The sequence below is a fragment of the Mya arenaria genome, chromosome 16 (assembly GCF_026914265.1).
Source record: "Mya arenaria isolate MELC-2E11 chromosome 16, ASM2691426v1".
Classification (NCBI taxonomy): Eukaryota; Metazoa; Mollusca; class Bivalvia; order Myida; family Myidae; genus Mya; species Mya arenaria.
This window is the reverse complement of record NC_069137.1, coordinates 47,898,066-47,911,722: the sequence shown is the minus strand read 5'-3', so window position 1 is coordinate 47,911,722 and position 13,657 is coordinate 47,898,066. Positions and strand designations below refer to the sequence as shown.

Here is a 13,657-nt window from a genome sequence, read left to right as displayed (position 1 = left end):
CACTATGTCTTTTTGCCTTTTTATGTTTATATTTTCTAAAAAAGTTATAACACTTAAACCCTTCAACATTTAAACTAGAGCAAGAATCAATCCATGATTCAGATAAAATTACAACATTATGTTTTGTAAATATCTTAAGAAAATCTTCGTCAGACAGTTTATTTTCCGTTAGACCATTACAATTCCAGACAAGTATTTTTAGTTCATTCTCCGATGTATCCTAATCAGATGTTACCGGGCTCCCATTAACGTAAAGCGTGTCATACACTAGCCAGGTCCGTTTTCCGGCTTGCTTGGCCGCATTTAGTTTAGGTAGAAGCCTCCGTCGTGCTTCCATGATTTCAGCAGGGAACTGCTCACTTATGAAGAAGGTTGTGCCTTTCAGCTGCCGACCTTGCTTTCGGGCCGTTTCGCGATCCTTGAATTCGGTGAATTTGCACACAATGTTGCGAGGACGTGGATTACCCCCATTCTGGTTATGAGCACCAATACGATGAGCACGTTCAATCTTCATTGCAGTAACCAGTTCCTGTGCCAGATTTAGTTTAGATTTTAGAAATTCACGAAACTTGACCTCTGTGTCAGCTTGTTTTTCCTCCGGACCCTCTTCTATTCCACCAAAGATCAGATTGTTTCTCATGCTTTGAGATTTCATATAAACCAACTCGTTTTTCATCCTTAAATTTTGTTGTTCTAAAGCTTCTATGTTTGACTGTATTTTAGATTGCCGAAAGTCCAGGTGCTCAACCTTTTCATCAATGGTATTGATTTTCTCATCAAAACGTTTATTTGAATCATGAACCAAGGTCCATAGCTTCTTCAAAACAAGTGTTGTAGATATATAAGTGAAAGACTCATATTTGACCCCCACACACACAAACGCACTTCTCCCACAGACATACTCACATGACTCTAGCAGTACCAATGTATATGCTGACCAATAAATGGTTTTACTCTCAGTGTCCTTGTTATAAAATATACGAAATATGTGGGTCAAAGGGTATACGGATAAGTAAACAGTCATGGTCAAGGAAACATCAAACTCATTCAATTTTGTATTTGGGTCATGCCCTTTTGTCCATATATTTGTAGATGTTTAAGGTTGTAAGAACGAATACATTTACCGCATTTGGAGCTCGTCACTTTATTTAAGCATGCCAAATGAGTCAATTTGAAGTGAAGCGGATTGAGTTTTTAATATTTGCCAAGATTGAACATTTATTTGCAATATTATTATACACGCCTGATGTTGAATTTGCAGATGATACTAGCACCACAGTTGTACAGCAAATTTGCGTACATTGATTAAAACATACACGCTCGACAAAATTTACTCGATTTAGGTATTTTTGTTCTTCAGTTATGTTACGATTAGTAAAATTAATCGATTAATGTGCCACAAACTGTTTTAGCACATGGCCGCGAAGGACGCGATTCTCTACAATCGTATTGACCACGTACGACTACGATTAAACGATGTACCGTTGAAATGTCACAGCCCTGATATTCAACCTCATTTTTATCTTAATTTGTAAAGACGTAGTCAAACGTTAAATACAGTACAAAGACTACAAAATCTTACAACAGAGCTGGAAAATAATGCTACAGTCATGTGGAGAAACTAGATTGTCAGCAGTCGATATATAGAGAATACTAGGTTAGTGCCGTGGATGGAGGAAGTTTATCTGGCAAGGCCGAGAAAATTATCGGATGAGCCGAAGGCGGTTGGGGTAAGATGTTCACGTCACATGTAGATTTTCTGGTCGATTGATTGTTTTGCCAGTGTCATTATTATGCAGATTGGTGGGCAAGTGATTGTTGAGGTCGGTTGTTCGCGCACTATTGATAAGATACTAGAACACTATTTGTGCATTTCCTCTGACATTTCAGAATAAAAAATAGTCCTTTTTCGTGGTCACATGACCAACTGACTGTAGATAGACATCACGTGGTCAACTAACCAAATAAACTAAAATTTACACGGCACCTGGTTATCGGACCGATTTTTATGAATGTGACAGGATAAAATTGTGCGTCAGGATTCCAGTGTCGCCAATATTCCACGGCGTAAATAGGATTAAGCATAAATCTTCCTTTGCATATCAGACAGAATAATTACCTACGGTACCTGTAGACGTGGGCGTCCAGTAAAAGGTATCGGTAGTTCTCAAAAGTAAACGTCAAATAGTCCTCAAGAAAATAATATTTCGAAGAATACTTTGATTTCCATGTATCTTTAATTTTTTGGTGAATTTACTAGCGCTTCTTTACCATTCTTTGCTTGCCCTAGTGCGTTCATACAGCACAAACGCGAGAAAATATGCGTTCAATACTTATATTTGCATTTTAAAAAATCATTACGATTAGATATTAACAATATATTCAGCAATTGTGTATTTATTCTTAAAGAAGTGTAACCGACAACATCCGTTGTATGATTGACGTTGCGCTTATCAAATGGGACATGCATTTAAGGAACATTCTTTCCAATGATCCACTCATTGTTCATGAAAAACAAATAATACGAAATTCCATTTGAAACTTAACTGTAATAAAATGACCTATGTGTGTACTTTCAAGGCCATAACCAGAAGTTGTTGGTTCTGTACAGACACGCTTAAGACGGAAACAACGATGATATTAAGATGCTGTTTTACTGATAGTCTTACTTTTATTGCAAATCGCAATACTGTATCAAACCTGAAACTAGACCATCTTTTAACTAAAAACACAATATTTTGAAACTCTGGTTCATTAATCTTTAAGCGTGTTTAAGATTGACAAAAATATTTAAAACCATGTTAATGTATTTTATGTTAAGATAAATCAATACAATTCGGAAGAATTAAATAATATGTAGCATAATAAGAAATTGCTAGATTTATAATGAAATTCTAAAACTATGTCAATATTTCCAAAAGCGTTATTATAGTGTTTTCAAAATCTCGGTGTTCGAAAGAGACCAAGCCCTCAAACTTTATGCACATTCGTAACAAAAAAGACCACCATGTGCACACGATGTCTGCACATGCGCAATTTATACTATTTTTTCAGAAAATGCAAACACGTTTCCAGTGTTGTACGTTTTATGAAAATAGATCGAAGTTGCAACTGAAATCAAGACACAGTCTTTTTCATAATCAAATACACATGGTACTTCATTGTTCTAATATCCTAAACATGGCGAAGTTATTCATAACCTTTTAACAATAAATAAGTCGATCGTTACACATTCCAAATAGTGCACGCAGGAATGCATATTATTATGCTTTTCTTGTAACTTGTTGTTGCTTCGGAGTTGAAGTATCTTCATTCATCTTGTCAATTTAATCAGCGCTCACTTTATACATAATTGTTAGTCTGTTATTTTATCATCAGCCTGGTCATTATCTAAATATTATCAGTAATGCATACTCTCAAATGACGATTTAGTGATAACAACGTACTGGTTTATTGACTTAATATAATCTTGTGCACAGTTGATTTAAGAACATTTAATTTCATCAAAATAGTCTTCTTAGCTTTCATTTATATATAGCACCGCGTCAAATCAGTGTATATTGTGCGGTAATGAAAATGCAGGTGGATATTGCAAAACCTACGGATACGTTGGAGAAACTTGTTTAGATATTCACAAGACAGGAACGATGTTTCAAACTGACAATGGCATTATGAATGAGGAAAACAATGAAATCCCTACAGTCACTAAGCGGGACATAACAAAAGAAAGATGTAAGCAGCATCCGACAGAGAGAGCTATATTTCTTTGTAAAACACATGAGTCCATGATTTGTGGCAGATGCCTTCATTCAGGACATCTTGACTGCGTACATGACGTCGTGGACTTGCTGCACGAAGCTGTTACCATTGATTTTGAGAAAGTCAACAAAATGAAGTCAGCTTTGAATGAGGTAAAAGAAGAAATTCTGCTTTTGCATGATGAATCAGAAGATAAGAAAACAATCGCTACGAATAATGCTGATAAATGTGTGCAAGAATGCATGGAATTAGGAAATCAAATTAAACAACGTGTAGATGAATTGACAAGTGGTATAAGAGACGGAATAACAAAGACACATGACGAAAACATGAGCAACCATTCCCGCATAACTGAGACGTGTGATGTGAAAACCAAGTGGTGTGACAGTGAAAAAAGTAAAATTGATGATTTTGTTGGCAATAATATGGTTGGTTACTTGTACCTAATGAGCAGACATTTTGAGAAAGAGGTTTCGGAAGTTAGATCCCACCTCAAAGAAATCAAAGACAAACATACGTTTAACAAGTTTTACTTTAAACAAAACAAAGTTATTCTGAAATGTGTGTTTGAGGATTTGGAGGAAGTGTGTGAACAACAAAAAGAAGCTATGGGGAGCAACGATGGAAATTTCAGCGATATTTTCGAATCCAAAATAGAAATAAACAAGGTATGGCGTATGGTGTCCGTTGTTGAAGTGCTTAATACCGTTAATGCCGGCATGGAATTTAAGTTATAATTACGTATAGCTGCCCAAGTATATAACAATATACTGCTTTTATGTATTTACAATTCGACCAAACTAAGCCAATTAAAAAATCATCATAACAACTTGCTTGCATCTGTTTTTAAAGCTCATATTCCGCTGTAGACTTGCATCATATCTGTAATAAGTTAGGCTTGCATCATATCTGTAATGAGTTAGGCTTGCATCTTATCTGTAACGAGTTAGGCTTGCATCATATCTGTAACGAGTTAGGCTTGCATTATATCTCTACTAAGGTAGGCTTGCATCATATCTGTAATGAGGTAGGCTTGCATCCTATCTGTAATGAGTGAGGCTTGCATCATATCTGTAATGAGTTAGGCTTGCATCATATCTGTAATGAGTTAGGCTGGCATCATATCTGTAATGAGTTAGGCTTGCATCATATCTGTAACGAGTTAGGCTTGCATCATATCTGTTATGAGTTAGGCTTGCATCATATCTGTAACGAGTTAGGCTTGCATCATATCTGTAATGAGTTAGGCTTGCATCATATCTGTAATGAGTTAGGCTTGCATCATATCTGTAACGAGTTAGGCTCGCATCATATCTGTTATGAGTTAGGCTTGCATCATATCTGTAATGAGTTAGGCTTGCATCATATATGTAATGAGTTAGGCTTGCATCATATCTGTTATGAGTTAGGCTTGCATCATATCTGTAATGAGTTAGGCTTGCATCATATCTGTAATGAGTTAGGCTTGCATCATATCTGTTATGAGTTAGGCTTGCATCATATATGTAATGAGTTAGGCTTGCATCATATCTGTAACGAGTATGGCTTGCATCAGTAAAGAGTAAGGCTTGCATCAGTAACAAGTTAGGCTAGCATCATATATGTAATGAGTTAGGCTTGCATCATATATGTAATGAGTTAGGCTTGTATCATATCTGTAATGAGTTAGGCTTGTATCATATCTGTAATGCGTTAGGCTTACATCATATCTGTAATGAGGTAGGCTTACATCATATCTGTAATGAGGTAGGCTTGCATCATATCTGTAATGATGTAGGCTTGCATTATATCTGTAATGAGTTAGGCTTGCATCATATCTGTAATGAGGTAGGCTTGCATCATATCTGTAATGATGTAGGCTTGCATATTATCTGTAATGGTGTAGGCTTGCATCATATCTGTAATGAGTTAGGCTTGCATCATATCTGTTATGAGTTGGGCTTGCATCAGTAACGAGTTAGGCTAGCATCATATCTGTAATGAGTTAGGCTTGCATCATATATGTAATGAGTTAGGCTTGCATCATATCTGTAATGAGTTAGGCTTGTATCATATCTGTAATGAGGTAGGCTTACATCATATCTGTAATGAGTTAGGCTTGCATCATATCTGTAATGAGATAGGCTTGTATCATATCTGTAATGAGGTAGGCTTGCATTATATCTGTAATGAGTTAGGCTTGCATCATATCTGTAACAATTTAGGCTTGCATCATATCTGTAATGAGTTAGGCTTGCATCATATCTGTAATAAGGTAGGCTTGCATCATATCTGTAATGAGTTAGGCTTGCATCATATCTGTAATGAGTTAGGCTTGCATCATATCTGTAATGAGTTTGGCTTGCATTATATCTCTACTAAGGTAGGCTTGCATCATATCTGTAATGAGTTAGGCTTGCATCATATCTGTAATAAGGTAGGCTTACATCATATCTGTAATGAGATCGGCTTGCATCATATCTGTAATGAGTTAGGCTTGCATCATATCTGTAATGAGTTAGGCTTGCATCATATCTGTAATGAGTTTGGCTTGCATCATATCTCTAATAAGGTAGGCTTGCATCATATCTGTAATGAATTAGGCTTGCATCATATTTGTAATGAGTTAGGCTTGCATCATATCTGTAACGAATTAGGCTTGCATCATATTTGTAATGAGTTATGCTTGCATCATATCTGTAACGATGTTGTAAAAGGTTATAAATTTCATGCACTTGCCCGATGACTGTATAATCTGTATCATCAGTATCTTCTGTTAAAAGTATTCAGTATTAAACTGGTAGTCGTACAGCGCTCGTGTGTTTGTTATTCATTATTTGAGTTATATCTTTCACCTGCATTTAATTGACTCACGAACAACACACGAAAATAATGCAATACCCTGTGCTTGTTTGAAATATTTCAGACACGGCGGGAGCTTACTGCACTGTTGAACCAGGCCAAACAAGACTTAGATAACACAGAACTGGTTTGTAGACGAGTGAAAGAGCCCAATTTAGTAACGCACGTACATTTTCAGAAAGTATTGATAGTAGCATCATTCTTGTCAAACAAAGTTCTTAAAATTTGTATCTAAAAAAAGAAATCCGCACATGCTTCACTTGCATTGCATGTGTAAATGTTTATTTGTGTAAATTATTTCTCTCCCTGGCCATGTGGTTTATTGAACATGTATTCAAAATAAACTATCTATCTTTCCATCATATTTTTTAAATTCATAATTGTACTGGTGCACTTATGTAAAGGTTTTGACCTTGGCAACTATTGTCACATACTTATTTGTGTTCAGTTGTTTCGTTGGTATATAAGTTCTGCTAAAATAATCGTAACTCATACTGATGTAACACGGCTGTGACATATTTCCAGGCAAGGAAGAAACTGTGTGATGAGCTGAAACAAGTGAAACAAGACCTAGCTCATTCAGAAAAGGTTAGACCTCACACAAGCAATAATTGAATCCTATGGACAGAATAAGAGGGAAAGCACGTATCGTGAACCATGGAAATTAGTCACTGCTATAACACCCATATATAGGGCTACATTACATTAAGTCAAATTGTTTTCGATAAACGCATTTGCATTAGTCTATGTGCACTGAAAGTATAATTAAAACTACTAAGTTTCGCTTTGATTCTTTCAGACAAGCAAAAAGACCGGACAAGAGTTATTGAAAGCGAAACAGGGCGTAGAGAAATCCGAACAGGTAGAGTAAAAACAATACATATGTATAATCTGTTAGAGGTTATATTCAATTAAAAAATACACAAACCTCTTATGATGCTAAAGAAATGGGAGTAGAACGGGCAAAATAAACTCAATTTAATATTAAATGTAGTATTCAAATAATGCTCACATACGAAATTAAATTTTTAATATTAAACATAGGAATGAATGGTTTAGCCATATAATATTTGTCTTTATTTTCGCGAGTTTACAGTTAGTGCACAAGTTCGTGTGTAATTGTAGGGAGGTGCGGTGCTCGAATCTTCGGGCGAGAACATCTATGCAACATATAAACATAAGCAGCTGTAAGAACGAAAGAGAACAATATATCATTACGTGTTCAGTTCCTTTTATGCAAATTATATTAAACAAACAAAGCTATAAACGGTCTTATAAGGTAGATATTGACATCAATGCTGTCATTTATTCGAAATAATGAACACTTAATATGTGCTATCTTAATGTTAATGGTATTATTTCTTTATTATGATCACAGACCATGATATATTATTACAAACTATGTTTAAATGTTATATTTTTAATCAAAATGTGTTATTACATTTCAGACTTATTTTAAGAATTCGCAAACTTGATTTTCTCTGAAAATTATTGTTCTCTAGAAATAGTTCTTGTCCACAAAATTGTTGTAATATTATGGGATATTTAGATGAGGCAGTAATCCTTTTCATACAGCTGTGCAAAATAAGTTTAACGCACTTAGATAATTTCTCTGAAAATTATTGTTCTCTAGAAATATTTCTTGTCCATAAAATTGTTGTAATAGCGAAACAAGGAAACTCCCCCATCAATTTTTCAGCCGCTTATATATGATGGCCAATAAATCAAGTCGTGATCGTACAATCGGATATGTCAAGCATATACATGTGCTGTGTTTCTTGACATACACCCTTTGGCACCATCGATATACAATGAAATAAACAGGGACAAGCCAAGCATACACAATCTTAACGCATAAGTTTCAACAGTAGACCCAAACGTACAAATACACAGGAAAACACCACATGTATCAAATTGTATTTAGCCCAAAAAGTGAAAACGATCATTAAAATAGGAGTATTCGGGTATATGTATCCTGTTGTAATGAAACTAAATTAATTCGTAATAAGCATGTAAACAGGATTTATAACACAATTACTAAATACTTAAACGTGATATGTCTATTGATGTTTTTTCAATACTTAGTAGCCATGTATATTATATTCATGTAGGCAATTTCGGCACATTTGTAAAGAATCTACTTGACAAATGTACTCAATAGGTCTCAATAAATATTATATGTTTCACAAGCAGTTATTTTTAATTCAAGTTCTTGTTTGAATAGGTTTATATAGTTTTACATTGGACCGTAACAACATAAATATGTCAAATGTTGTATTCATCACTTTATATTTACACCTCAATTTCCATTCCTTAAATGAACTGCCTTTCGGCAATTGCGTTCATCGATCGATGAACGCAACATCTTCGGATATGTTTGGATCGTAATTCATTGCATAACAATATACATGAAAGCTATTGATCTTGTTATTGGTAGTATTGTGTCTGCAGGTTCCGTAAAATTTAGATCAACATTTTTAAAAATGTTAGTTTATTATATCTTAAATATATTGGTACCAGAAGTGTTTCAATTTTACGTTTCAAAGTGATTTCAAGTGGTTAATCTTTTCCCGCGTTATAGTGACGTCATTTGAAAAAAAATGTTTCCGGTTATAGTCGGGTCGTTCTATTTACCAAATGGATAAGAAGGGTTACTGAAAGGTTTTCTTAAATGAAATAAAGTATTTTTAAACAATTCTTGAATGAAATAATGAACTATTGGTGTAAATATAAGGAATGAATTGCGGGGTTGATGTCATTATCAGGGATATGAACGCAATTGGGTTGGTCAAAGTACGCGTGGAGTCCTTCGGACTCCACACACATTGACCAACCCAATTGCGTTCATACCCCGATAATGACATGAACCCTGTGATTCATTCCTTAAACATACAATTCAATTTAAAAAAGGGAACATCAGAACCAAATATTTTGAATGTTCATAGAAGACCTATATCACAACATATATCTGGATCTATTTTGTCAATTACAGCTATAAAGTGAAAACAATTGGACGGCCGATGTACATATAATAAGTATAAGCGTGGCGGGCAACACTTTAAAATGTTGAGATATATGTTGCTTGATATTATTGCACGATGATCCTACCTCAAACATACGCTCTGTGTAAGGCCTAAAATACATTTGGTTCGGGTTACCCGACCTTCCTACGAAATAGGCGCCGACCCTACCGTTTTTATAGTCAGTTTGAAAAAAAAATGAAAATCTAAAAAAATAAATGCTTTTCAATAAGTAGTTTAAAACCTTGAATGCATTAGACAGAAGATAACTATAACACCATTCTCTAATGACTAAAATAACATTCTTTTATAAAGCCTAATAAAAAAAATAAAAAGCCTACCTACCCTACCTATTTTTGAAAATGATGTTACCCTAAACAATCCTTTTATTTTTAGGCCCAAGCAAAGATAACACTGCCGGATTGATGTTACTAGATCTCTGATTTATTTTTTCGTCGTATGCCTTTGCTAACCTATATTGCTTTGTCTAGATGATAGTTGACACTGAGACGGTCTTAAAACAAACGAGCAACAAATTGGAGCGAGTTCAAAGGGTATGCAACGTTCGCCAAAATACAAAACATATGCTTATTGAATGACAATACTTGTTAGATATATGTTTAATTGAAGGACAGTACTTGTTAAACATATCCTTAATTGTAGGACAATACTTGTTAAATGTATGCTTAATTGAAGGACAATACTTGTTAAATATATGCTTAATTGAAGGAAAATACTTGTTAAATATATGCTTAATTGAAGGACAATATTTGTTAAATATATGCTGTTTTGAAGGACAATACTTGTTAAGTATAAGTAAATTTTTACCGACTGCAAAGTGGTCGAATGATAAACGATCAATATTGTTCTATATTTAAAGTGTTATTTATGTTGTTAAACGGTAACAAAGTCCAATCTTGAATAATTCTAGTTATTGATATATTGTCTGTTTTCAGGAAGGGGCAAATATACAGAAACAATTTCTACACATCCAACAATACCTCAACTGTAAGTTATCCTTACAAATGTATTATACAGAATCAGTTATAGACAACGCATGTTTATGTCCGCATTTCATATTTATCTTTAATGTTATGAGTTACAATGTTAATGATTAATCGTGCTTGGTGGTATGGTATTTTCTTCCTGTAGGTAAACTTTATTAGGAACATTTTGCTCTTAAGATGAATCTACGTAAAATAAAAAGGATAAGCTGTATATATAACCGTTAGATTTCGCTTGTTGAAACCATTGGGTTGCTCAAACAACGACTAATGTCCGAAATGGCCAGGATGTTCAAAAATCCGTTATATGTTTTATTATTTGAGCGGACAATTATTAAAGCCATTTTTTGTATCAAAGGGACTCAGCCAACTGGAACAGTTGTGGTCAAGACCGAAACACACCCGTCTATCGAGTTGGTTTTTACATTCCCGGATGGCATCCAGACGGTAACCATTTTTTTGTTAACAACATTAAATTTATCATTCATGGTTTTCACGTCAAGTATTGCAAAATGCTTTATAAACAAAAAGTTATTTTACGACGTTGTAAAAATGTCTGCGTCCGTTGGTAGAAAACCATTTGCATAGAAATGAGTTTGATTTGTAATGCTTCCTACGCGAGATAACTCGACTTTTATTCAATATTTCAAGAAGCGAACTATAACATCTGAAAAATATTGAGCGTTCTTATTGCACTATCTAAGCGGCGCTGACTTACAGGAATTTTTATCTTTCATGTCCTTTGATGTAAATGGATTTTATACAATGTATTGACCTATTTTAATCTTTAAATTTATACTTTGATTCCATTGTCATACTCCTAATTAAGTAGATTCGCATCTGCATGTCTCCACCCTTACATTAAGCATATAAGAAACATGCTGGATATGTCGGGCGAGAAACACACACGCACACGCACACGCACACACACACATACGCAGACACACACGCAGGCGAGTACAAACTCACACACACATATACAAACGCACGCACACTCAACTTAAAAGTAATGCTGACTGGCAATGACAAATGTTGAATATAATTCATGGTATATTTATACAAAGTTGTTATATCAATTAAATTTTATTTGATATTACGTTCGTCTACCCTAATTGCAGAGGCACCATCCGTCTCGCGGAAAACCGTATAAAGGCGGCACCTTCGTAGGAAATCTGGAAGGCGGCAGCGATGGTTTGGCCCTATGTATGATGTTAAAGGAGGCGTTCAAGAGAGGACAGATGTTCAATGTTGGGAAAAACGGGAACGTTGTTCTGAATGGCATCTCGCTATATAAGGGTCGAACGTATACGCGTTTTGGGTTCGTATTAGTGATTAGTCTACACACGGTAAATATAAGCAGCATGTTCATAGAATGTTAAAGGCGTAGTCAGAAGAAGGAATGTATAGTGTATAGAAATGGAAAGGATTTCGTATTACTGGTTAGTCTACAGTAATAATCTGTGGCATCTATACAGCCTGTTAAAGGCGGTAGTAAATAGAAACAGTTATGGAAGGCGTATTATATAGTACTATAGTTTTGGTAAAAATGTTTAGTTTTACATGAAGTATATATCTATAGTAGAGTTAGTGTTTACATTTGAATTTAACGGGAAATAATGTTTTCTCTTTCACAATTTGGTAGCCGTAAATATTGTCATTGTTTGCTGTTACATTCTAATATTACTTTCTTCTTGTGTAACGGTAATTTGTTAGAGCATGAAATATAAAGCAATTGTATTTGAGAAATTTTCACAGGTTTTGTAAATAAGGTACATATTCATAACGAAACCGCCATTTGGACTTAGTTCACAAACGCCAGTTGAATCATTTCCTGTTTTGGTTTTCCTGCACTGACCATCATGAAGAGCTTCTCGCTAGAATTAAGTCTTACAAGTTACGAATATGTGAGCATCGCATGACCTTTCCTTTTAATATAATTTCTTATGACGTCATATAATGGACGCCATAGGTTATTAAGTGTTTACATTCAAAGCAGAACATTGAAGATATAAGTTTGAATGGAAATTTGAAACTAAAATCCAGTTATAAAAACTGTGAAACCTTAGAAACAAGTGACTGTAATTTAAATATGTATCAAGATTAAATGCGAATGCAAATATTTACCATGTATATGTCTGCATAACATGCTTTATTTTGGCTTTCTCTTATGTTGGATGTCCTGTTTCAATTGTCCATCAAATTCTTACAATTGTATATATGTAAACGCAAGTTCGTCATTGAGTAGACAATCGAGTTATCGCCCTGCGGTTGAATATTCCAGTCGTCCACCTTGTTTTCGTGGATATCAATCGTTGCAGTGTATTTCTGGAACATGTGATAGAAACAAAACATAGTAACATACATAGCTTAGTTCATGCATGTTTAACAACACAGACACTGACATTCCATACCTCGAATTTTTTGCTACATAGTTGTTCATGTTGTAAGGGCATTTGTAATAGATATGAATTGTTATTGAAGTTCAATTAAATATTCTTTTTTTCCTTTCTTGTTTATCGACTAGTAAACATTGATTGGAAAGCCTTATCAGAATTATATCAGAAACACATATTGGGTTAAATATTGATCGTATAAAAATATAATAACAGGGTCTGGTACACGATCTTATAACACAAGATGTGTTTACACATCGAAAGTGTATTTTTTAAAAAATGAAAAAAAAACATAATTGGGTCAAACTGAATTGTTTACTGTTCATGACTATATTCTGTCTGTATATTTGAAGGCTGCCAACTCCTTTGGCTTACCTTGAATACAAACAGAAGATGAAAGCGGAACTGGCAGCCAAAGGCATCACAGAGGCAAAGATAGATCAGACGGGGACATTAGAAGAGACAGTGACTGTCGATGGTTAGTAGATTTCATACATCTCATGTTGTAGATATTCTATCTCCAAAGTATACTGTTCTATATTAAAATAATATGCATTTTGGTGTTTTATTCTACTTGACATACAAGCCTGTGGTCTTTCTCCCTACAATCTATTTCGCCTTTGTGCCTTTATTGAGTTTA

At 34.6% G+C, this 13,657-nt stretch overlaps 2 protein-coding genes across 2 annotated transcripts; one reads left to right on the top strand and one right to left on the bottom strand.

Moving 5' to 3' along the window:
- Positions 1–220: 220 nt before the first annotated feature.
- Positions 221–676, bottom strand: LOC128221743 (uncharacterized). Its single transcript, XM_052930344.1, has one exon. The coding sequence runs from the start codon at positions 674–676 to the stop codon at positions 221–223; it is 456 nt and encodes a 151-aa protein (XP_052786304.1).
- Positions 677–3,647: 2,971 nt separating this feature from the next.
- Positions 3,648–13,500, top strand: LOC128221742 (uncharacterized). Its single transcript, XM_052930343.1, has 8 exons — positions 3,648–4,427; positions 6,665–6,727; positions 7,126–7,188; positions 7,400–7,462; positions 10,577–10,628; positions 10,983–11,071; positions 11,743–11,927; positions 13,371–13,500. The coding sequence occupies exons 1-8, from the start codon at positions 3,648–3,650 to the stop codon at positions 13,498–13,500; spliced, it is 1,425 nt and encodes a 474-aa protein (XP_052786303.1).
- Positions 13,501–13,657: the final 157 nt, after the last annotated feature.